The sequence below is a fragment of the Mus pahari genome, chromosome 2 (assembly GCF_900095145.1).
Source record: "Mus pahari chromosome 2, PAHARI_EIJ_v1.1, whole genome shotgun sequence".
NCBI lineage: Eukaryota > Metazoa > Chordata > Mammalia > Rodentia > Muridae > Mus > Mus pahari.
This window is the reverse complement of record NC_034591.1, coordinates 37,882,791-37,909,819: the sequence shown is the minus strand read 5'-3', so window position 1 is coordinate 37,909,819 and position 27,029 is coordinate 37,882,791. Positions and strand designations below refer to the sequence as shown.

At 41.9% G+C, this 27,029-nt stretch overlaps 1 protein-coding gene across 1 annotated transcript in view; it reads right to left on the bottom strand.

The window, feature by feature from the left end:
• Cav1 (caveolin 1) overlaps window positions 1–17,803 on the bottom strand; it is a 31,955-nt gene extending 14,152 nt beyond the window's left edge. The window contains exons 1-2 of the mRNA XM_021189863.1: window positions 17,660–17,803; window positions 16,089–16,253 (exon numbers count right to left, since the gene is read on the bottom strand). Coding sequence (XP_021045522.1) covers window positions 16,089–16,253; window positions 17,660–17,689 — 195 coding nt within the window. The 5' untranslated portion in view covers window positions 17,690–17,803. The remainder of the gene's footprint in view (window positions 1–16,088; window positions 16,254–17,659) is intronic.
• Window positions 17,804–27,029: the final 9,226 nt, after the last annotated feature.

Genomic DNA, 27,029 nt, shown 5'->3' with positions numbered 1-27,029 from the left:
CCTTGGGTACTTTCTCTAGCTCCTCCATTGGGGGCCCTGTGTTCCATCCAATAGCTGACTGTGAGCATCCACTTCTGTGATTGCCAGGCACTGGCATAGCCTCACAAGAAGCCGCTATATCAGGGATTACCATACTTTTAAAAAAGGGCTTTTTATATTTTATCAACACGAAACAAGCAGAAATGCCTTTGCTGTTTAGAGGCTACTCTTTTAGTCATTAAATACGTTTGAGTCACAGCCTTTTATACAGAGGCAGATGCTCTCAGCCAACCATTGGATTGAGCATGGGGACCCCGATGGAGGAGTTAGAGAAAGGACTAAAGGAGCTGAAGGGGTTTGCAACCTTATAAGAAGAACAACAATATCAACCAACCAGAACCTCCCAGAGCTCCCAGGGACTAAACCACCAACCAAAGTGTACACATGGAGGAACTCAGCTGCATATGTAGTAGAGGATGGCCTTATCTGGCATCAATAGGAAGAGAGAGGCTCTTGGTCCTGTGAAGGCTCAATTCCCCTGTAGGGGTGAGGTGGGAGGGGGAAGTACCCTCATAGAAGCAGGGGGAGGGGAGATGGGATAGGGGGTTCCTGAGGGGAAACTGGGAAAGGGGATCATATTTGAAATGTAAATACATAAAATAGCCAATAAAAAAAAAAATAATGTGAACTCCTCTTTCAGTTGCTACTGTGCCCTTCCTGACGTCAGATGTTGCTTCCTACAGCTCAGATCGGTCAAAGGAATATTACAAACAGCACTAATTTTACCTCACTGCAGGAATATTTTCCCTCCAGTGCTTTTAGTCTGTTTATTATACAAATAGAAAATGAATGAAATAAATCTCTGCAGGCCTGAACACTACTTGGCAAACAGGGGAAAGGATACATACTGGTGTCCTTGCAAGGAGAATCACAGCCCACTGTACAGAACTAACACTTTACCTAAGAGCTGCTGACCTTTACAATGGGGTTTTCCACATGGACATAATTGGCAGATTGGCATTTAGGTCTCCATGAGCCATTATTGTTGGAGGTGTACCATAGGGTGATTATCAGTATCTTTAAAGTCTACTCTCTAGATATCAGTAACATCCTCCAAATTGTGACAAGTAACACTGTCTCTAGACATTGCCAGATGTCCTCTTGGAAAGGAAGCAAAATTGCACCTGGTTGAGAATCCTGCCCTAGAAAGTCATAATATGCTGTGATGAGGTGGCTCTTGACTTTAGGAGGATCTACAGCCTGGAATGCTGTCGGTTTATGGCAAGGATGCTTGCTTTGCTCCATTATGGTCTTTTAGAGCCAGTTATTTATCCATCTAACATTTGGGAAGCATTTACTTTTGGAGAATGGAATAAATGAAATGAGGGAAAGAAGCCAGGTCAGGGTCAAAGGGCAGGCTCTATGGCATCAAAAGGGGACAGTATAAATAAAATAGATGTGAGCTTTGGCTTTGCAGACTCACTTAGAAGTCACCGCAAGGGAGGGTGGTGACCGTCTGGGATGGACTGATTTACTTTTAGGTAAGAGAGGAAGGCATTCTGCCTCCTGATTCCAGATTGTGAGCTTCTAGAACCTTGGGGAATGAAGGATAAAGTCCGCCAGGCCCAGGCCCATTCCTGCTACAGAGCCTTTCACTGGCTGAGGGACGCTTGGCTTGTTTCTCCCATCCCTCTCAGCTGGCTACTTCTCTATGTCTTATCCTGCCTCAAAGGTTTCATCCTAGCCTCGCACTGGTTTCTCCCTGGAACCTTCCCTTCCACCTAGGTTATCACTCTTTACTTGTGTGTGTGTGTGTGTGTGTGTGTGTGTGTGTGTGTGTGTGTGTGCGTGTATGTGTGTGTGTTCATGTGGTTATGGTTTCTGCTGGCAGACTCTATGTTTCTAAAATGTGGTGGATCATAAATCAGTATTTAGTAAATCTACGAATGAGTTGGTGAGATCAGCTATCTTAGCTACTCTTCTATTGCTGTGAAGGGACACCAAGACCAAGGGAACTGATGAAACAAAGCAGTTCATTGGCGACTGGCCTATGGTTTCAGAGGTTAGTCCAGGACCATCATGGGATGGGGAGAGCATGGTATCAGGCAGGCACAGTTCAGGAACATCATCTGAACTTGCAATCTGATCCAAAGGTAGAAGACACAAGATGGGGGGAAGGGGATGGATGTGGGGGGGGGAGAAGGAGAGGGAGAGAGAGAGGGGGAGGGAGAGGGAAATTGAGACTGGGCTTAGCATGGGCTTTGGAAACCTCAAGCCCACGCCCAGTGACTTCCTCCCTCCAATAAGGACATGCTATTTCATCCCCCCTGAAGAGTTCCACCAACTTGGAAACAGACATTTAAATACTTAAGTCTGTGGGTTCCATTCTCATTCCGGCTGTCTTAACAGACATTTGTACATTGTAGTTCTTCTTCCTTATAGGCAATTGCTGTCTTGATGAACTCCCCCTTTGAAGAAACAGTTCTGAGTGTGTTATTTATCTGGCTATGGATTAGAATCTGATTTCACTGATTATAGTCATTTTTTTTTTTTTCGGTCCAGGTATAATCTTGGTGAAAGTATGAACAGAGGACGAGCAATGGCAGGGAAGAGAGCTTAGTTTAGCTCTGTGTACTATGAACCTTTGGATTCAGGCATACAGGCCTTAGTATAGCTTTGCTTGTGAGAGCTGATAAGTCCCCTAGGAGGGATCCGTTGGTCCAGAACTCCAGAGACTCCATGTTTACCTTCAGAGTCACACAGCTGGGGCGCTAAGTGATGGGATTAAAATTCTGTGGGCTTTTAAACGCTAAACTTTATGTCTGTTGGAGAGAAACAAACTTTACAACTCCCTGACAGGAAAATATGACTCAAAGTAACACTGCCTTTCCTTTGCCTCTTAGTCATCCGATCCTATTGCTCACAGATGGGCCTTAAACGAACTCCAGAAACGGGGCCACAGGAACTAGGTGAGTTTGGCAACTCTTGGCTTCATAAAGTCTATGAATTTTCATCTAGGACCATTAGACCACTGCTCTAACTGAAGTTACAATTATGCCCTCTCTGCTTATGAACTTAGATGAACTGGCTAGCTGCAAAAGAGGAAAAGAAAGCTTGAAGCTTTGGAGCCAACTTGGGAACGGAATTCTGGCTCATTTTGGAAAGCAAGGAGTCAATTTGGAGGTGCGCGCAATAAAAGAGAAGCATGTAAAGTATAGAGTGGAGATCAGAGAAGGAAATGAACTCAGATCTAGATTGTCTTCAGAACCCAACGTGTATTGTGGAACATATGGGTTCAGCAGGCCACCCATGAGCTCAATCTTTCAACATTGATTTAATTGAGCACCACAGTCGAAGCATTAAGAGAAAGAATGCAAGTTGGGAAAATTTAGGAAGGGCATAATAAAAACACTATTAATTATTAGCTGGATATGGCAGCACAAGCTTTTAATCTAGTACTCAGGAGGCAGGGACAGGTATATTACTGTGAATTCAAGGACAGCCTTGTCTACATCAAGGGTCCCAGAGTTAATTAGTAAGGCGGCATTGTCTCAAGAAATAAGCAAAGAAACATATACTATTTATTGACAAGAAGTTTTCCAACATTCTCTGTCAGCTGTATTTTGGGCTTCTACTGTTGTATAAATGTTGGTCTACTTTAATTATAAATCATTAGACATAAAAGCGACTTAGGACTTGTCTAGTTCTAAATTTTGATTGCTATAGGCACAGGAAGTAGATAGGACTTTGCCAAGGCCCAAAGGAACATTAGAGATATGTGTCCAAAATGAGGACTGGAATTAAAACTTACTTTGGGAATCAGTTCCCCCATCTGCTCTGAGGGATGACTGGTGTAAAGAAATGTCTGTCGCTGACTTGGAGTCACTTTGCTGTAAGGCACTGGAGGACTTGGGAACCTGCCTGGTGTGGATTCTCTGAAGCTCCCCATGGCTACTGGCAATACAGGAGTTTCACAGCACTTTTAGGAGAAAAATGAATGTGAGTTGTAAGGTCCAGTACAATTAAGTAAACGGGCTGGACATAGTATTTTGTTACTCTGAACAACAGACTGTTGCTCTTGTGGGAGAATGGACAAGCATAATGGAAGAGAAGGGAGGTAGCCCATAGCTGGATTTTTATAAGTGACAGGAACTCCACTCTGCATGTAAAGTATATCTCATATAGCTGCTACAGCAGAAAACATTATATTCTAGTAAAATGGTGAAGACCCTACTGTTCACCATCAGTAAGGAGCTAGTGAAGCAATATTTACCTTAATGCCTTTATGTTTATGAAAATCTTACTGTGATGCATTTTTAAATTAAGTTCTGAGCATCTAAACCAGTCTGAGCTTAATTCTGACTGTGTATCAGGCGGCACTTAGGCGCTATGGAAGAAGACTCACGGAGCCTGGGCCCTACCGCAGAATAATTACATCAGATTTTCTACATATCAACATGCAGTGTTTTAAAATGTTCTCCAGATGACCTGAGGCTGGGTGAAGAGCCTCTCTGTGTAAGCCACACCCGCTCATGAGGTTATATCCCAAGGTCTATCACAATGGGGTTTATAGAAGCAGCAAGCGCTGTGACTATGTGCTGTGTAGGAGGGAGTGGAGGGCGGGGTTCCATACAGATAGTGCTTCATGCTGACCTTTTGGTCATTACAATGCATGCATTTTCCAGTGTTTCACTTTTGGGTGTTCTCCATCGCCAACCAAAGCAAAGCTACACCAATTCTTTACTCAAGCAAATCAGGCATTCTGCTGAAATAAAGATATTCATATATGTCTATGTTAGGCTGTGTGTGTGTGTGTGTGTGTGTGTGTGTGTCTGTGTCTGTGTGTCTGTGTGTTGTCATACACCAAGCTGTAATTGTAGAGGGATAGAAAAAATTTGAGATGTTACATGGGTAAGCAAGGAAACACACACACACAACTATCAGGAACCAACTTCTTGTGACACATTTCTGGGATTAACCACTGTTATTACTAGGAAGTATTTTCTACTTCCTTATCTTTTCTTGAATGATGACTATGTCTGGGTAATATTTCTCTTGTAAGTCTCCTAGTAACCTGACAATAATCAAAGATAGCTGTTATTCCATGGTCTTTACTAAAATACCATTCAGTCCAAACAACCTCCTCTCCATTGGGGATTTCTCTTTCCTCTTGACTACCTACCTGCCTTTTGCTCCTCTGTAAGTTTTCTCCAAAATATCTTCACACCCATTCAAGACCAAAATAGGATCCTGTGTTCTAGCCGTGTGTAGTGTAGTAATGTAAAGATCTTGAAGGTGGCATTCTTTTTGAAACATCAAATCATGCTTGCTTTCAAATATCATTTAATTATGGAGATGTTCAATGTTCTGGAACAACTGACAGAGTTTGTGTTTCCCATCACTCAAGGGACTTTGTCTTGATCCATTAAGGGTGTGTTTACACTTGTGTCAATAAAAGTCTCGGTCCTAAAGGCAGTGGAATCATTATGGCAGAAAGTTCAGGTCTACAATGTTCAACTGGTATCTCAGCTTTTCACATCGCATGTTTCCTTGGAAATTACACTCTTTCCCTGTTATTTTTTTCCTATTTTTATGTTTAGTTATCTGCTTCTCATTATGTATTCTATTTCTAGACCTTTCTCACAATTGTGCTTTATAGTGGTCATTATTTTTTTTTTACAAGCTATCTGTAATTTATCAAGGACACATTGATTTTATTTTTATCACAGATGTCAATAAGGTCATCATAACTGGTGTTATCTGTGAGGTGAAAGTCCTCTTAACCTGTCCACTCCAGTCTGTGACAGAACATCATATGTGCTATGACTGTGATATTGGCTTGCATGTTTGGTGTCAAGTCACATATCCAACATTCTCATTATACTTCAACACTATTCCTTGGTGGCTCTTCTTCCTTTATACTTTTAACTGACATAGTGCAGGTATTTTACACATATCCTGTTGCTGCTGATTCTTAGAAATATTGTAGTAAATATATCCACTATTACAGGGGAGAAGATTGGGTCAAATATTTGAGATAAAAGCTCACCTTTCAGTGAATGTGGTGTAGACACCAGTAATGAAGCAGCAGACCCCAGAGTTCTATATTATGTCTTTTCTGGGTGTGTTAGTTAGTTAGTTGTTAGTTAGTTAGTTAGTTAGTTAGTTGTTAGTTAGTTAGTTTGTTTGTTTCTTTTCTTACTTCATTTTACCTCTTCTCTGAGAAGAGATCTGTGAACTGTAAGAGACCAGCTTTGGTGCAAAGGGAGCCTTCTCTTAAGCTGGAATAGTGGATGGCTATTCCAATCCTCTAAGCAAGTAAAGTCTCAAGTTCTGCATGCTTATCATCTCAAAGTGATAAAGCAAAAGTGGAGGAAGAAGTGGGGAAGCCAAATGGCAGCCAATGGCATCCTGGGAATGTGCTTGGGATATGCTGGAGCTTAGCCTTGATCTGTGGAGCCCAGGAGGTCAACATGAGAAGGCCAAAGGAAGATGTAGTTATATTTTTGTTCGTATAATACTGGAGTTAAAATAATTTTAAAATAACATTGAAAAATACTTGTTAAAACACACACAAGTATTACAAATACTTGCAGGTATGTGTATATAAGCATCTATTCAAGTAGATAGAAGCCATTTTTCTTCTCTTAATAAGACTGATAATTTTTTGGACATTTTTATCGCTGTTTCAGATGTTTGTTTTCATACAAGGTTTTAAACTGTAGTCAATGTAGATAAAAGGTGCAGAGGAAGCCAGGTGATAATGCAATTCAACTGTGTTTTCATAAAAACAAAACAGAACAACCAAAAATGTGATTAGTTAAGGAAGTTGAGTCATTGGCATTGGTTTAAGTCAGCTTCTACCTTCTGGTGGCTGACTCAGTGCTGGGCTCTGGGGTCCACCTGGAGGTTTTGGGCAGCGATAGAAGTGAGGACCTTTTCTGCAGAACTCAGGCATGAGATGGAGAGAGAGAGAGAGAGAGAGAGAGAGAGAGAGAGAGAGAGAAGAACCAGTCTTCTCAAAAAGAAAGAGAGGAACCCACTTTTCTCTTAATGAACAGTGAAATGGTGTCTGGAAAGCTTTAAAATCTCCAGCAGTGAGCACATAGCTACTGGAGTAAAGAGCAGACTTTGCTCCTGAGACCCAGGCATCTGCTGCTGATGCTGCAGGACGCTTGGAGCTCTGGGATGGGGTCCTAGTGTCCCGGGACTCCATGTTCTCTGGGTTTGGTGGGGAGTTGGTTTTCCTAAGTATTGATTGAGCGTGTTTTATGGGAACAACTCATTCTCATACTATTTAACTGCAGAAATAGAAGGAGTTTATCCAAAAATAATCTGGGAGATTGGTCGTAACTGCTTTCGATGATACTATCTCCCGTCCTCATTACCCACCCACCCACCCACCCATCCCCCAAAATAAAACCAAAACCAAACAAACAAAAACACTGGCTCTTTGAGGAACAAACAAGGAAGGAGTATCTGTTTAATTAACAAAAATAATCGGTGATGATTCTAATGAATGTAGTTACTTTCTTTGCCTTGGCATATCCTGGAGGAGTGCCCACTTCCAGCCATATGCTAATGCTCACAATACAGGGAAGGCAAACAGTGACTGATGAAGCATTCTAGTCATTCTGAGGGATTAATGCTGCCTTGTAAAAGTGCACTAGTTAAGTCTGTCTTTGTTTCTGGCATTTGTTTTTGAGAACAAATATGTAGTGCCCAGGGAGGAAGTCTCAGAGAAACTCCCTGTAGAAGTCAATGGACCTTTCTCCCACCAGCATCTAACTTAGGTTATTCTTAATAGCTTCCTGTTTCCACAATGTATGGCTCACTGGCACGTATGTCTATACAGACTGAGTAGGCAAACTGAGAACGTTCAGAAATGTTGTTTTGTACTTGTTGGGGCCTGCCTTGGTGTTCTCTCCTGCCTACCCCACCCTTCATATCCAGCAGGAGCAGCCACACCCCAGGTGCTCTCAGCAGCCTGCTGATCCCCACTCTTTAAACATTCTTCAGTCAACGCCTTTGCTTCTGAGATGCCCCAGGAGTTTGTGCTCACCTCTGGTCTCTGCAACTTAGTGCCCTCAACCTCCCTGGGAACTTGTACGTCTTGGAGTTTATATCAGTTTGTACATGCATTTTTCTTCTTTTCTACCAACCTGCCAGGATCTAGAGAGTCAGGTCTGACAATGATATACCTGCTACTCCCAATGTAGAAGATGGAATCAAAAATCCCTGTGTGCTCAGTGTGAGGCTGCCATCACATATTTCAGCTGTTTCATAACTCTAGTGTTTGCCTGGAGGATGACCTGCTACAGAGGGATATGGGATAACCGTGCTTAGGAGCCTATGCTTTTGAGTTCCACTGTTTGTGTTCTAACTCTGACAGCCTACTTTCTATTTGTGCAGCTCTGAGTAAGTAACCTGTGGTTCCTTTCTCCATAAACGAGTGTAATGGCGGTAGCAACAACAGTTTGCATCTCACAGGACCACTGGAGGAGGAAGTGACGTGAGCATCATTGAGCAGAGCTGTAGGAAAGGCTGGAGGGAGCCTCCCGTTACCCCATCCCCCCATCCTACTAGGGTGCTTGTAACCAGCACTAGGGTGCTCTGTGGCCACAAGGCCCCTTTATGGATCACTGACACCTTTAAGACACAAACACAGTGGCTGAGTGAAGACAGCCCTGCTGAACCGGACACCGGTTTTCCACGTGACTCTGGATACAGCGAACCTGCTGCTGATACCAGGCACCTTCACCTCCATGGCTGCTCTTGGTGGGAATCCTTTCTGTACAAACATGTACTTAACGTTGGAGACTGCCAAGCCCTCTCTGCTTCGTGTCTGATTGTTGCCTGCCCTTTAGTTATACAATCCTCTTCCGAATTATTCCGAGGCGCATATTCCTGCCCTACAGCCTTGCAGATGGGTCCTGTGACTCACTACTCAGGTAACGCCTGAGCCTGGCTGGGTAGTCATACATGACAGCACTTTCAAGTAGAAGTCAACGTGGGGGAAGCTGGGGCTGGAAAGGATGCCGCCTAGCCTAGCAGAGAACATTTAAGATTTTTGTTTGCTTGCTTTCAGTCACCTTGTTTTTAGCTATTTGTTCTCAGTGTCTTTCATGATTCACTGTAAATGGGAAAATGTATTTGTGCTTGGTATCTGCACCCTATATAGCCCAAGATAATATCTAGATGCAAATATCTAGGGTTGAATCCGTCAACCAATAGCTATGTTGCTATTGGGCTTGGAAAAGGTTTGTACACTTAATACAGCTTTAAACTTTTAACTTTGACATTACTGTGAGATATACTGCACTGGAACCTATTTAAGTCTCTTCAAAGTTCAAAAATGCCTAATTTTAATTACCAGAGCAGGGAACAATGGTTAAGGGGAAACATGCTTGTATCTTTAAGAACATGCACTTCCCTTTCCATGAAGTAATGACCAACGAGAGACATCTTTGTAAGGCTCAATTAAAGAAAGCAAGATGTACTTTATATCTGAACCATCAACACAATTTCCCTGAGAGTCAGGAAATATGTATTCTCTGCAGGTGTAATTCTATTCTACTGGCTAAATCCCTTGGTACTCACCCAGTACATGGATCATGCAGATTTCCTTTAAGACAGAATTCAAAAACATTTCCCCCCTCCCTAAACAATGGCTCATGTGAAAGTATGCTGTTTTATGTTTCCTGGACTAACTGAAAAATAGTTAAGTGATTTTAAACATTTTAATCTTTGATTGAGTCACTGACAAAATATGTGATGGAAGAATGTCAGTTCATTTAACCCTGTGATTTGTGGAAAGAATCCAGTGGGTTAGCACAGGGTAAATTGAGTTTAGAAACTGCCCATCCAGATGATGGATATGATGAAATGCAGGAAAGGCCTGACCCTAGAGAGTGGGGAAGAGGAGGGAGACTGGGTACACCTGGAATGTGAAAATGTTGTATCATCTGTTAGGTAAGGGAGTAGAGCGATGTCTAGAGCATCTCAGGCATAAAGAGCAGTAACAGATGATTGCCAATGTGTTTTTATGCTTTGTCTTCCAAATTGAGGCACTTGTTCCAAATGGCGAGCATTATTAATTGTTGCTCAAGGTTAAAAAATAATCCTGGTTGCTCAAGACTGTGCAGTGTTATCTGGGACAGGGCAACATGGAACTTATGGTTGCCCCACTCTGGTTACCCTGGGGCTTTGGGATTCCAGTTGGCTCTAAACTCAAATGACCTCAAAAGATGGAAAAGCATTGAGTAAGGGTGACTTGGGAGTACTGCACGCCATTTCAAAATGTGTGTGTGTGCATATATCATTTATATACAATGCATCTCATATAGCAAACATTCCAGAGAATGCACATGTATACATATATGCATATCCATACAAGTTCTCCAGAGCAGAAGAAAGGATGCATGCATCCTGGCGTAAACTCTTCTATAGGCATTCATTCTCCCTACTGCAAATATAGTGTGATAGAAGGATCCAGAGCCCCACAGGTCAATGAACACAGTCCCTTCTCTTTAGCAATCAGATCTCTCTGGGAATTCAATCATAGAGAACTGCTGTTTCAGAGTAGGGTAAACTAGAAAGAGCTAGAAAGTACCTGCTATTGTATACACTTGAGTGGACAGGATGCATAAGCAGGTGGCTTTTGAAATTTCTGGACCTTTTAGATCCTGTTCCCTACTGTAGTTGTTCATAACTCAGCCCTCTAGAAAATGTATCCAGCACTGCTGCTAATGGAAAAATATCCCATAAAACGGGCCCTTCATAATTCAAGGACATATAGTGCCCTTTATCATAAGAAATATAGATTTTTATTCAGTTAAAGTCAGAGTTTAGACAAACAATTCCTCACTGTATTTTTGCCTTATTATGGAGATGGATATAAGAAAAAAAGCAACTTTTAAAGAAGCATATAAAATATAATATGTAAAATACATAATACATATATTATATATTAATATATAAGTATAAAATATTATATATAATATCTGTGTAATTGTTGAATGAACTTAAACTTATTCATATGCTTAGGAATAAATAATGTCTCTCATTTTAGTGTCTTGCTTTGCCCAATAATATGTAAAAACTTGCAATTAAGGATGCAAGATTTATAAACTTGACATCCTGAATTCTAGGTATGATTTCAGTTGTTGCCGCATATTTATTATCATTTTAAGAAGCACCTTAAACAAACAAGTCAAATGTTTATCAACTCCATCAGAAAAGGTTGTCACCATGGTACTGGAAGTGTTCTTTGACTATGTGTATACTAAAGTGGCTTAATTTTATAGATAATCCTTATCTGACATCAATCACAACTTCTTCTAGACTTTTTCTCATCTAAAAGGGACACGGAGGCATGAGAAAACCTCACTGATCATGTTCTGATCACCACACACATGACTCTGCTCCATGATTAATGAAAACTAAGTTTGTACATGTGTAATTGTGTTCATGTTTTAGAAGAGAAGTTGCAAACAGATATTTTTACTTTTGAGCAAAGACCTCTTCGCAGATCTTCTGATTTGTCTCAGTGCGAATCCCAAGATCACCAAACCCATTTCTTCCCCATGACAATAATCCGTGACAAATCATGCAATTTCATCTTTTCTTCTTTGGTGGTAGATTTCGAAATATCTGTCTTGAGTACCTTTTGAAACTATGGAGAACTTTTTAAATTTCATAAACCTTAATTTTTTTATTAATGTCCAAAAGGGGGAACTAGAAACTAGACAACTAACCATTATGTTCCCATAAATTATGTTGTTTTGTGCTCTGAGGATTCTATCTCTAGTGTATATACCATTCATTTTATATCACATCTGAACCATGGAGTAATTAAGTCCATTATACGCTGAGAATATTTCAAGTCAAAGATGCAATTAACAGACCTAACCTACAGAACTATGGTATACTGTAGTATTGGTTGTTTCTTCTTGGGATTGTGTGGTTATCTGGGAGCTATGGCCCACTCCCACTGCCCAGCATCACAAGAGACTATTGTGTTACGTATCATTGCTGGAGTAAGAAAAGGTCAAGATTCAAATTTTTGAAGAATAGTTCCTACTGAATTTGCTCTGTTTTTGTAGCCTGGAAAACTGAATAATCAGGTTGCACCATGGTGAGTTGTGGACCACTTGCATTTCAGCCCTTTCCTGTTTACCGAGCCTGGCTACATCACAGCTGTGCTCTCAACCCTAGTGTCTTCCAAAACTCCAGCATCTCCTATCAATCCCATCCTTTGGTTATGCCGAAGCTTCCCACTGCGGACTTGGGAGCCTACAATCTTAACTGAGTGTGAGGTCCAGGATTCTGCTGCTTGGTTATGATCTCTCATTTCATTTTTATCGTGTTCTACTCTGCCACATGAGCCCCTAGATTCCAATCAAAGTGAGATATTAAAATTTGCACGCTACAACGGCACATGATACTAAGGGGTTGTGGTGGAAGAGGGGGATGAGAAACAGTTATAGTTTGCCGTGATACTGTGTTTCCTAGAAACGTCAGAGCAGCAACACCCATGAAACCTCACCAACATGGCTGCCTAAAGAATTCCTTAGCAAGGATGACATCGGTAGACATACTAAGGGATAGAAACACTACAAGACATCCAAAGGGGGGAACTAGAAACTAGGCAACTAACCATTATGTTCCCATAAATTATGTTGTTTTGTGCTCTGATGATTCTATCTCTAGTGTATGTACCATTCATTCTCAACCCTAGACAAAAACTATAGACAGCTAAGGAACACTGTGAGGGAAATGGTCTTCCCTTGGTAAGAGCACAACAGTTGATCATCTAATACCAAAGGGGATGACCCCTGAGAACATACACATACAAATAACACTATATAGACAGAGCAGGCTGTATTTTTAAATTTAGAAATATATGCACATATATTTAAAGAAAAAGCAACCATTAACCTGAGAAAAAGCCAAGGGTTACAATGGGAGAGGCTGGAAGGAGGAAAGGGAAGTGGGGAGGGGAACATAATTATAATCTCAAAAATTAAAAAATTATAATCAAACTTTAAATTAAAATAAAAATATGGAAGTGTCTAGGGGGACAAAGAAGACAATCAGAAAGGGAGGGGTGAGAAGATGGAGGGTAAGAAGCTATGGAAGAGAATATTCTCAAAATACAACATATGACTGTCTGGCCTCCTTCCGTGCACTCTCCTGCCCTCCTAAGCTATTCCATGCAGACTGTGCTCTTCCACCCAGGTCAGATCCCATGCTCCTCTTGACCCTCTTCATTAAAGGATTTAACAAATCTTTTACCCACCTGCTGCTCTTCCTGGGACATCTTCCTGACAGTATCAGTGACAGTCACTTTTAAGAACATTTTTATTCCGCAATATGTGGTACCACTTACTTTGACTTATCATAGCATATATTTAATATATTTAGTCTATTTCTAAAATTACAATGCATGCCAGGAGAGAGAGAGAGAGAGAGAGAGAGAGAGAGAGAGAGAGAGAGAGAGAGAGAGAGAGAGCACAACCATCTGTGGGGGAGAGTAAATAAATTATGCCAATAAAGCAAACAATAGAGCTACATGTGTCTCAGTAAGTCAAGGCAAAACTAAAGGACTCATTGTGGCTGTGTGTGTTCAAGATTAAAGTTTTTATAATATGTCATATCTTTCTTGTCTTATTAACAGTATTAACAGTAATATTTTTATTTATCCGCTGGACTTATTTTAAGAATTAAATTGTAAAAAATCCATCCTAACACATTGCAACATTGGAATAAGCTGAATAGCAATTCATAAAATCATAGATTTTAATGCATTTTTTACTTTCAAATTCTAATCATGGGTCATGAGCAAATGAATGAACATTATAAATGTCAGAGGAAGAATGGTGAATCCAAGGTTTAACTACCTGGATAAAAGAAGCTTAAGAAAACATTCAAATCACAATATTTTGTATATATGTAGATAAACCGTTATGTGGAGTGTCAAGCCTCCACATGAAAACAGTTATATTGGCAATCAATTCTATATTTTAATTGATATTCTTGCTGCCGGAGGGCTAGGTGATCATGCTCTGTGTCGATGAAGTGCAAGTGTAGAGCATGCAGGCTTTGGAGCCTTTCCATGCCTCCCTATTTGATACACAGGCCTGAGATGATTGGGACAGTGAACTGTGCTGTTCTTTATACCTTAAATGTGGGCCTCGTTCTTGTCTACACAGAGGGTTTGTTTAGTTGTGTTTTTCAACTGGATATGAAGGTATCGGTGAAGAGCAGGGAACACTCTAGCCAGACACTGTCCAGCAGAGATTCCTAGGATGGAAAAGTTCTAGCTAGTTCTGTGGGGGGAGGGGAGGAGTCTAATGAGCAGGGGGTAGCCTGGGTCTCTCTTTGCACAACAAGTGCTGTCAGATGACAAGCTCCTGGGAAGAACATCTGCCTAAATCCTGCCAAATTCTTTTCTTACGGTTAGATTTTTCTTGTCTGTCCATCTTTCTGGATTTGCTCCTACTTCTGTGAGCAAGCAGGCAGGTATTGCTGCAGCTCTTCTAATTTCTCTAATTTGAGGATCTCCACACTCACTCTTGACGTAGTATTTTGTAAACTGCTATTTCCTCCAAGCCTGTTATGCCTTTTTTCCATCTGTGTTGAAGTCTCTTTTCCCAGTGGGGCCTTCTCTCTCCACTTAGTCATGCTATGTGTGGGGACCCACATCCACACTGCTGGCCTTTCTGACTCATCTCGGGAGGTTCGCTGGCTCTTGGGAATCCACATTGCAACAACAGGGAGGCTCCATTGAAGGGAGCCAATCTGTAATCCTGAAATCTGCTTTTCTAATTGGAGTCTCCCTCTTTGACCAACACAGCACAAGAAGGGTGAGAAGCAAACTGCTCTTTCCCCTTTAAGGAAGTGTGGCTAATAAACGGATTTTTTAGCAATCTTAACTTCCAATTTATGAGGTGCCTTCATTGCTGGTTTTAAATATTCCACAATGTGGCCAAGAGAAAATGGTCCAATTTTCCTTTCCCTTTACCAGCAAACCAAGAGAGTCAATTTTGACAGATCCACTTTCCCTGTAGTTGTAGATTAAGCCATTTCTCTCTCTGAAATATATTATTCATAAAGGTGAAACTGTATTGGAGCTCCTCCCATCCATAGATGGGAGTGGGTGGAAACCTCATCGCCTCCTCCGTGGTGAATCGGGCTGGGCAGGACAGTGTCTTCCGCTAGAACCCCTGAAGCTAGGATTTTCCTTGGCCCTCCAGGCCACTCAGAGGAAACCCTCTGCCAAGGACAGCTCAAGTCCAGGATTTCTCAACCCACTCAGATTCAGACAATAAATTCCTTGAGCCAGAATTGTTGAAAGTGTCAAAGTTGAATAACAAAATGATCATGAAAGTCAGACAGACCACTGTGTCAAGTCTATGGTGGTCAACAACTCAAGAAAGTAAAGTATTTTAAATCTCAGCAAGGACATCTTGAAAATGGAACACCAGTCCTGAGTTCTCTTAACCCAGGGCAGACTGACCTTGGCTGTCACCACAGATGCACACATTTAACTAGAGGGATCCAGAAGTCAAGAGGTGGAAACGATTTTCAGTTTGGTAAATTGGCTTACCCTTGCACATGTGCTAAATTTCTATAGTTAAAACACCACACACAGACACACACACACACACACACACACAATCTGCATATGTTATCGATTTAAAGCATTTCCACTCATTTCCTATTTTTATGCTAATCATTTAGATTATTTAGCTGAAGGAATCTGCTCATTCTGTATTCTGTTATTCCCCAGTGGCACAAAGTCTCACACAATTATTTTACCAACATGGAAAGGACACGTAACTGGACGTTTAACCTGCATTTTTCCCTTCCCAAGTAATGTGCATGTGTGTGGTGGGACACTCGTGGCTGAGGTTCTATGGAACCCCCACATCAACTGGCTAAATTCCTGCTGAACTTGCCAGCAGGAGGAGGCAGGCAGATGCGACATTTCTGACACCAGACCCACAGGGGCGTGTGTGCACACACACAGTCAAGCTCAAAAAAGAGTGCCTGTCTGTCAAAGCTTGGGAGAGTACACTGGGACCCAGACAGCAGCTAGTGCTTACCTTGACCACATCGTCGTTGAGATGCTTGGGGTCGCGGTTGACCAGGTCAATCTCCTTGGTGTGCGCGTCGTACACTTGTTTCTCAGTCACCTCGTCTGCCATGGCCTTGTTGTTGGGCTTGTAGATGTTTCCCTGTTCCCGGATGGGAACAGTGTAGAGATGTCCCTGTGAGGGCAACCGGCCAAGCCAGGGGAGGGAAGCAACAGCGGTGGGAAGAAAAGTTCAGAAAGAAAAAAACAAAAGTCAAGAGTCAGCCTGGCTGTGCGGGGGGCGGGGGGGGGGGCTGGCGCTCCAACTTTTGCTAGCTTCAACCTCGAAGGAAAAGCTTTGCACACAGAAAACTCCAGCGCTGCAAGCTTTTTAAGAGGACGGAGCTGAGGACACCACACCCCTCGGTACCAGGCGGGGAGCGCCTGCCTCCCGCGTCCGCCACCAGGGGTCAGGGCGAAGTCCCCTGCGCCCTCCTGTTCCCCGAGGCTCCCGGCCGGCCCTGACTCCCCAGCCCAGTAGCTGAGGTTCCAGTTTCTCCTCCTCTGTAATCCTTCTCTCCGCCAGACCACCCAAGTCCCCACAACCTCACCTGCTCTCGGGTTCCTCTCTTAACCGTTAACACTGTCCTACCTAAGAAGGTCCCTTCGAGCATTATCAAGATCCCTCTGGACCAAACTGACAAAAGTAATGGTCCCATCTTCTCTGTCCCTCCGTGCTTCTTCTTCTCCCTTGCACCTGCCGCAGCCCCTACCCTTTTTAAAAACCCACCTTTACAACATGGTTTTCCTTAGGCCGTGGGGGTAAATAAGTGGCTCACAATCTAACATACTTCTTTAGGCTGAGGCATGTGCCAAGACCCGTCACTCCCCCTATCCCCATGCCCCAGAAGGACATGCCATCTGAAGCACTGCCTGACCCAACCTTACTTAGCTCACTCAAGCTGAACCTTAGTCCTATTTGGGAACCGGGATCTCCCCGTTAAGTCCACCTGAGTGCCAAGAAGTAGTTGACAATGGCGGTGGTCCTTGTGAGGGAGGAAGGAGGCTTCCCCCACCTCAGAACTCCCCCCCCCCCGCCCCGCCACAGCCTCTCAGGGGTAGAAAGAACTATTGAAGTTCTCCAGAACTTCGAGAACTTCGCTAAGTGCAATACATGCATGCCGCCGCCCAAGCGGCTCCTGTGAGGTAGGACTGGAGGGACACTGTCCAAATGAATCTCCTTCCCCCCCGAACACACACACACACACACACACTGAGCACCAGCCCTAAGCTTCGCAGTAGGTAGGGGCTGGACCGCAGTGGGGTCTCGCGAACGAACGTGTCATCTGGAAAACTTTTCTAAGTCTGGCAGACCCGGGTCTCCTTCTTTTCCCTTTTGGCTCCGTTGGTCCCCTCTCCAAAAGGAAGCCCTAAGACATTCCTAGCTTTTCACCTCCCCACCCAGCCCATTCCTCCGCGGTGCCAGCTCGAGTGCTGCGAAGGTGGAGAGCGGGCTGGGGCTAGGAAAGCAGCCGGAGCATTTGGAGTGGGAGATAGCAAAAGCAGGCATTTTGGAGCCGGCGCGCCCTCACCCAAGCCTACCTCGGAGTCTACGTATTTGCCCCCAGACATGCTGGCGCGTGGCTGGCTGCAGGCTCTGAGGAGGTTTCCCTGGGCTGTGATTTAAGAGAACTGAGGAAGGAAGATCTTGTATTGTATAGAGGGGGGAAAGGCGCTGGGGGGGGGGGCGGTGGCTGGGAGGGAGCCTCTTGGCTGTTCGCCAGGGGTTTGTTCTGCACTCAGTTGGCTAGGACGTGCTCTGCGCCGGGTCTAGGCACATCCCCAAGGTTCTGGCAGCAGAGGGCGGGGAGCTAAGAGCCTGTGAGAAAGCCTTCATCAGAGCTAGGCTGTTTGGGCAGATATTTTAGACCCGCGGCAACGTTTTCCCAGCTATAAACCAACAGAGAGGCATCCAGGGGAGAGCGCGTGTTTTCCCAGTGTATCATCTCAGCAGGGGTGGAGGGAGCACTAGAGTCTGCAGGGATGCCCAGTATGGGCATCCGGCTCTGCAGAAAGAATTCTGCCCTGTCCTAAGCTGCTTCCCCTCCCAATTCGTCCACGTCCCATTACCTCGTAGTACTGATCTGTCTTCTTGTTTCACAGAGAAAGATATAGAAGGAGATGGCTGGGAACCTGAGGGAACATTTTATTTTTTTTAAATATAAACACAACGAAGGAATCTGTGTGGGTGCCTCTGCAATAAAGAAAATGAAATTCCTACCAACAGGTTATACAGTAATCATAAGCACTTTGAATATTTTCAACTGCCGAAAAATTTACTTAGAGGTTCAAGCTTGTTACGAGAGAGGAATTTTTTTCTTGGCTCGAGATCGAACCCAGGGGCTTTGTGTATTCTACCTGGAGATTAAACACTCAACCACTGAACTACATCCTCTGCCACAGAGGATCCTGGAGCAGGGTGTGCTTGACTGTGAGAGAAAGTTTTTTGCTTGTTTGTTTTGTTTTTTTGGACAAAGTAGTTTTTCTTTTTAAGTTAACAACTAAAATATCAGTTTCAAAAGCTGACCAACCCCCTTTTGTTTTATTGTACGGAAAAAGAAGATAAACTATAGTTGCTTTTTACTAAAGGAAAGAGTAACTGATTAGAGACAGTAACTAAGCAATTTACTCCCCACCACTGCAAGGATGAAAGGAAAGTTTTACCTAAGCATTCCTATGCAAACACTCCCATTGCACACTGAGAAGGACAGAGAGTACATTGTAAAAATGGTTTCGAAGAGGCAGGAACATGGGCTCAGGAGAAGGATGAAGAGGAATCCCTGGGACCTGAAAATAGATAAAATGGAACCCTGAAAGAACCTGATCATCTAGCTGGAAAGGAGACCTGAAAAGACCAGTAACCTGGGTCTGATAAGGAGGATAATAATGATTAATAATAATGATTAATTGTCAATTAATTATTTGATTAATTATAAAATATATTTTTATATAAATAATTATAAAATATATTTATTATATTTATTATATTTATATATTTATTATATTAATTATAAAATATATTTTATTATAAATTACAAATATATTATTTATGAATAATTTGTTTATTTTATTAAGGTGTGATACCCATAGCTAATGGGTACGGTGTGCTATTTCAGCACTTGCATTTGTCATATTGATCAAATGAGCGTGGCTAGCAGTATGTTGTTTAAAAAAAAAAGGGTGAATTTTAACCAGGAATGGCAGGGGAAAGTCAGTGTGGTAAATGTTAGGTAACTTATGCTGGCTGTTCCCCGTGAGATTAAAGGTCTTCCAAAAGGCTAGTCTCCTTAGTTTTAGTTCTACTAAATTACTTTTCCAAAATCTTTTATCAACTTGTGTGTCAACCTACATGGTAAGCCAGAAAAGGCCTCCTGGTTCCATGTATCCTGCCTTAGCTATCTCTGAAGATCTCTTAGGATATTGTTTGTCTACTATATACATTATCATTCAGAGACATTTGCTTCGTGGCCCTTAGTGTTCTGTTCTAGGGGGAAAAAATGTAGAAACTGGCTCCCGCCCACTGTTTCAAGCTGCCGCTGAGTAATTCTGACTGTGAAGAAGTCAACAGGAATGGGGAGAGTTTGCCTTGCATTCCAGGCAGAAAGAAGTTCTGGAAAGGTCCTTCAGTGGATACCTACCTAAACCAGTCCTCAGCAGAGGGGAAGCCACCTCCAGGGGACATATCCAAGTCAAATCAGCAGCGGCTCTGGAATCATAAAGATCAGGGGAGTGCTCTCAATGCCAAGATAAATCCTTAATGACTAGTAAAACCATAGCTGTTTAGGTGACCCACCTCAACAAGACACAGATGCCACAGAGAAGCAGTTCTCATGCTCTTGTGACAGCTGACTGGGAGAAATGACTCTGACCCCATGAGAAGTTAGCTCTGCTAACTTAGGTATGAGATTTAAGTGAATAGGTGATGTAAACAATCCTTTCCTTTGATATTCACACTTGTGACTTTGGGCTTGGGGGAAAGTTAATAACAACGTTCTTTAAATCATTTACTGGAAATGAGCAGATTGCAGTTTATTTATTTGCTTTTTTCCTTTGCACGTCAGATGCAGCTTTAAAGGCCTGCTGAGGATTTTGCATTATTAGAGATACTTAACTAAACGTGGCAATCGTCATCTAATCCCACTAGCTCAGACATAAAGACACTGAAGTCTGTATACACGAAAACTCCTTCTGAGGAAAATAAACTGTTTCTAAGTTGACAACTAACCCACTTGTTAAGTTCCAGGACACAGGATCTGCTTGTGGTTAAATAACAATTAGCTGCTTTTTGTGTTTGCTCTGCCTTTCTTTCTTCCTGGCCCATCTTCCTACCTTGCTTTATCTTTCTCGTTCTCATGATGCTGAGTCTTTTTCCTCTTTTCATCTAACTTTGTCTTATTTCTCCTCTGTGGCTAGAAGCCTAATGTTTGACCACAGACAGTAAGCAATACTAATAGTCTTAAGAAGTAAAATCCAGGGATGGAGCGATGAGTTAGGGGTAAGGAGGGTTGTGAGAGCGATGGGTTAGAGGTAAGGAGGGTTATGAGAGCAATGGGTTAGAGGTAAGGAGGGTTATGAGAGCTTGCTGCTCTGGAGTAGGATCTGGGTTGGGTTTGGTAGATCACACTGTCCATAACCCTAGTTTTAGGGGCTCATCTGCCCTCTTCTGGCTCCTAGAGGCACTGACACTCACATGATGCCCACAAATACATGCAGGCAAACACTCCTACAGACAAAAGAAAATACATACATCTTCAAAAGGAAAAAACAAACAAACAAATCTTTCAATATTTCACAATCTTAGAAAAGAGATTTGGGAATGGGTTGTAAATGATAAATGGCCATGTGTGTGTGTGTGTGTGTGTGTGTGTGTGTGTGTGTGTGTGTGTGTGCTATGTCTATGTAAGTGTTCTATTACTGTGAAGAGAAACCATGACCATGACAACTCTTCCAAAAGAAAGCATTTAACTGGGACTTGCTTAGAGTTTCAAAAGTTTAATCCATTATCTTATAATGGGCACCACGGAGACATGCAGGCTAACATGGTGCTAAAGAAGCAGCTGAGAGTTCTACATCCAGATTTGTAGGCAGCAGAAAGAGAGAGAAAGACACTGGGCCTGGCTGTAGCATTTGAAACTCCATAGCTTATTGCCAGTGACACACTTCCTCCAACAAGGCCACATCTCCTAATCCCTTTCAAGTAGGACTACTCCCTAAGAACCCAGCATTCAAGTCTATGGGCATATGGGACCATTTTTATTCAAACTACCACATAATATGTTTACTGTAAAATAATCCAACCATTCAAAGTAAGCACATAATATGAGCAGGCCCCATTAAGCTTGATGGTAAAAATCATTTTGTCTTATTTGCCTTAGAATTTAAGTGGAAAACATTATAAACAGTATTAAAGTCATCCATGAACCATAGCAACCCTTTTCTATAGCTAAACTTAATTTCCCTAACAAACCACAATTTCTTTAGGTATCAGAAAGTTCACTGAGGACAGTTGGCACTTTCCTCTGTTCCTCAGTAGTTTGTTTAGAAGTGAGCTTGTGAGTTGCTGAGGAATTCAATTCTGGGGCATGTACAGGTCTTGGGATGCTTTGTGGCCCAATGACTGTTGAGATCACTTCTCTGTCCTTAGGCAGTGGATGCCCCTACATCATTCTTCATAGTCCTTCCATGCACCTCTTAGGAGAGACTCTAATTTGCACCTTGACTGTTCCTCCAAAGTCCCCAGAGTGGTACTATTGAGAGGTGGTGGAGACATTATGAGGTGAGATTATTAGGTCACTGTAGGCAAACTCAGAAAGGGTACGGTCCCTACCATAAAGCAAATAGTTTTATTCTGCTGAATGCTCCCACCATGTGCTGCTTTAAAACTGGCTCCAAAGCCATAGTGACGTCTGACCATGAACTGTAGTCAAACTGTGAGTCAGAACAAGTCTTTGTTCCTTACAAGTTGATTAGCTCAAGTACTTGTTCCAGTGATGGAGAACTGACTAGCATAGGGCCAGTAATACTTTCTTACTATTTCAGTGCTGTCCCCAGGATTCTGTAGAAACACGATAAACTAGAGAGACAGGAGTGATACAGGAGTATCCACCCATCCCAAGTGAGGTAAGTCACTCGCTAGCCTTGTCATGGCTCATTGGAACAAGCTGGGGGTTGCTACCGACATTAGCTCTACCCAGGAACCAAAAGCATTATCTTTGTTCTCTGAACCTTGTACATTATCTGCTTATGAAAATTTTGTTCTCTAACTACTTTTCTCCTGAGCAGGTAGCCTATTCCTGGGTCACCCAGAAATACTTCTATGCTCTGAATCCCCCAGGAACAAAGCTGAGGGGATGAAGAGCATCTACTCTGTTTTTTTGTTTTGTTTTGTTTTGCTTTTTTTTTTTTTATCATAGCTCTGCTTTGGGATGGAGAAGGGCACTCTAGGGGCATCAGTAAACTTTAGAAAGTACCATTATTCCCAGCAACATCTCTGCACTCTACCTAGTTTGTCTGAACTATAACAAACCAGCTAACTCAAATTGCAAACGTTTAATCTTAGGACTTCTGCAAATACTTCTATTTCACAGAGAGCTTCACATTAAAGCCTTTGCCCCACTATTAACTCAAAATAGTTATAACCATAGGATCTCCATGTTACTTTTACTATGTCAGTTCACACTTCTATCAGTAAACATTTTACTACTCAATTCTAAATTAATCTGATGGTTACTTACTGTTGAGTGAAATCCCCAGAAAACATTTAGGCACCAAATGCTGTGCTGAAGTTGAATTTATTTCAGCCGGGCATGGTGGTACATGCCTTTAATCCCAATACTCAGGAAGCAGAGGCAGGTGGATCTCTGCTTTTGAGGCCAGCAGGGTCTACAGAGAGAGTTTCAGAACAGTCAGGGCTATGCAGAGAAACTGTTTCAAAAAACTAAAACCAAATGAAACCAACAAACCATACAAACAAACCAACCAACAAACACATAAACAAGAAAACTGAATTTACTTTTGTCTAGGGTTTCCATTGTTGAGAAAAGACACCATGACCAAAGCAACTCTTATAAGGAAAAACATTTAGTTGGTGCTGGCATACAGGTTCAGAGGTTTAGTCCATCATCATCATGGCAGGAAGCATGGCAGCTTCCAGGCAGACACAGTGCTGGATAAGCAGCCAAGAGTACTATATTTTGATCTGAATGTAATCAGGAGAAGACTGGCATCCTCAGGCAGATAGGAAGAAGCTCTCAAAACCCACCTACGCAGTGACCGACTTCCTCCAACAAGGCCATACCTACTACAACACGACCACACCTACTACAACAAGGCCACATCTCCTAATACTGTCACGCCCTGGGACAAGCATATTCAAACCACCGTAGGGTCCCCACCACAACTGAAAGCATGGTCACCTTGTGATTGATAGGCTCCAGTCCATTGTGGCTTTACGGATCTGTCTAAATGGTTACCACAATAGCTAACTGAAAGTGAAAGTTGATGGGAACCAACATGATTTCGTTATTATACATTTGATATACATTTTAAAACTAAACTTTAGGGTATAGCAATCAATGATTTCTACACCATGCCTCTATAAATCAACTACTATAAAATCTAGTGGTTTTAAAGGCTAAGGAGACAAACCTTAGCAAGTTTTGATGGAACACTATGGTGGTTTGAATATGCGTGTTCCAGGGAGTGGCATTAATAAAAGGTGTGGCCAGGCATTGACCTGGTCTGACCCCAGGAGAAGGGGGGAGAAACTGACTATCAATGAGAAAGCCATGCTAAGGCTGTGAATAAAGAGAAGTCAGAGGAACTTCAGAGACTGGCTTTTTACTGATTTTCTAAATTTTCATCTGAGCTTTAATATATATCCTATAGCCGTCCTTTGTCTCATTCCCAGAAAGCATTATGCAGTGTATCAACAATACTCCGGGGTAGAGATGTACTTGAAACTCAAGTAAAATTCTCAACTGAAGTAATTGTTTTATCATTATGGCATAGAATAACTCAAGTTAGCTGCTATGAAAATGAGTGATCTATTTTATTTACATGGATAACTGGATCATAACTGTCCTTCCACTCTTTAAGACAAAAAATTTTTTAATCTAAACTTATAGCCACTAGTAACATGACCTAAGGATTATATATTCTGAAAGCATGAAGTTGAAAATAAATAAGTGTTTGTTCATTCTTTCATCTGAGTGGAATTATATCAATAATGAAAACCCAAATGCAATCCTATTGAATATAAACTTGAAACTATTTACTATAAAGAAGTCTCGGGTGTAGAAGTTTTCAGAAAAATACGAAGCTAAGTGTTGAGGAAAATTGCTCCATTAAATCTAGTTGAGAGATATTGAGTAGTGGAATAATGGTTGCATTTCCTCCTGCTCAAGCAAGCTAAGTAAATTGTGACTCCCTTTTGGACATTTGACTGTCTCATAAACACTATCCAGAACAAACTGCAAATGATGCTATAATATAGCATATACTGCAACCTAGTGTGCTTTGATACAATAAAGCAAAACCAACATATACTATTTTGAAGAATATCTGCATACTGTTTTTTGTACTATATTGCAAAACTACACACTATTGTTTTTAATAATAGTGGGTCAAAACATATATTTTGATCCTGAAGTAGTGATAAATAGCAAAAATTTAGTTTGCACATCACAAAATCATAAAGTGAAGATATGAAACTGACATTTTTCTTGAGCAAATGTAAATATCTGGGTGGAGCCGTCCACAAAAGCACTTTGCTTGCAGATCCATGGTTTTAAGTCAATGCTTCATTATTTAACAAAGGAAACTCTCCTTCAGTTGATGCTTTCCCTAGTAAATAAACTATTTACCAGAAATTGTTTTTACCTGGGAAAATGGGTCTTCACACTAATTCCTTCAAGGCAATGATACTTATTGATAAATATTTAACACTTTAAAAAAGTGTGGGCCATGTGTGTGTGTGTGTCTGTGTGTGTGTGTGTGAGTGTGTGTGTGTGTATGTGTGTGTGTGTTTGTGATTTCCCATAGCATTTTATTTTGTCCACAGTCATGTAAAATTTATTTTTCTTCTCCAAAGAAAGTCCACCATTGCAACTTTGCTTTTATGTGGCTGCTGACTGGATTTAATTCCTTATTGCCAGTTTTGAGAATGCAAATGTGTTTTAATGTACATAGAGAAGATTCTAATATTCAAATCACCTACTGTCCCTTTTCAGAGGACCAAACACATGGAAGTCACCTCTGTCTCCTTTGTTTGCTGCTCTTTCCTATGGTCTCTCTTTCTGTGCCTTATTAAAAGTGTTTAGATCACTAGGAGCCACACCACTCTGAGGGCAGTTTAGAGAGTCAGTGTCACAGAGGTGAGGGATCCCTAGAAATGCAGAATCCCAGGTCCTAGCACAGTCTCACTGAGTCAGAAGTGCATCTTACCAAAGTCCCCAGGCAATCCACAGTCTTCATGTTTTTAAGAAGTGCTGATTTAGAAAAAACTCTAAAAACTTTCAACCTTAAGGCATTTTGTAAATCAGAAGCCAGTAACAACTACTAACCTGTATAGGAAGTGTGGACAAATTAAGCAAACAACAGAAAACACACACACACACACACACACACAAACAAACAAACAAAACAATAAAGGAAGAGCCTTGGACCTATAGCCTGGGTGGCTAAGAGGGAATCTCCATTCAGCAAGAGGAAGTGATGTATTACTGAAGAAATGTTTGTAAGCAAATGGCAGGAAGCATCATTGATGGGGAACCCCGCAGTTATGCTGGATAAATAGCTTGTAGGGAGATGACAACTTTTTTTTTTCTCTAGAAACAGAAGTCTCCTTGGAATATGAAATTAGAAATTGTGCTCTAGGCAGAGACCAGCACTCCATATATGTGTGTGTGTGTGTGTGTGTGTGTGTGTGTGTGTGTGTGTGTGTGTGTGTGAAGACTGAATGCATTAAGCACACCATTAAGTACACCAATGAAAGTAGTACCTATGAGCTGTGAGTTGAGTTGAGGCACTGGATCTAGTAATCTTACCAGAGGTTACCCCATTTAGCACACTTCATTTGTAGACTTTAGGCAGAGGGATTTTGTTTTCTGATGTTGAACATTTTCTTGTGGAGGTTTTGAAGAAACTCATGGTTTGATTTATCATGCAGCAGAGAGCATGCTCCCTTCCATACCTGCCTTTGGTAGCAGGTGCTGACCATGATCAAAGTTCTTCCAGACAAGTCGTTCCACAGTCGTTTCATTTTTCGTCTCTGTTCTTATTTGGATATTTTTATGTATGTAGTATTCAGTGTGAATGGGTGTGTAAGCATTCACACATGTATCTCTTGTGTTCTTTCTAATAAAAGATAACTTTATTTAGACTTTCAGGATCAGAAAGTGGTAATAAGAATTGTCCTTTCCAAAACAATCTGTACGCTGTAGGTAACCTCTGGAACAAATCATACTAAAACACTGTTATGCCTTTCAAAGTTTGTCCAATTTGATTCAATTGATGGCTCACTTGTTTCTTCTAAATGATACAAATGATTTTCTGATTATGATTGTGGGGCATTGGCCTGTGCAAAGACAGTCTGGTCTCCAGTGGAGCTGAGGTGAACCCTGGGACCCGGTGGTGATAATTCACCTACATGGGACAGAGGGAGTTCTCTCATGTCTCCTGGACCCTGGCTCCTGTCTAAGTTACTACCCCCTCAGCCCCCACAAGAGAAGCATGGTTAGTAGTCATATAGGCAATGTCCCAAGCTTCTGACCTTCAGGCTAAACTCCTCCCCAGTTACCTAGCAACAGTAAAGATAGCAGCATACCATAAAAAGAGTTGCTTAGCCCCTTCTCACTCTCTTACTCCTCTCACTCCTTTCACTCCTCTCACTCTCACTCCTCTTGCTCTCTTT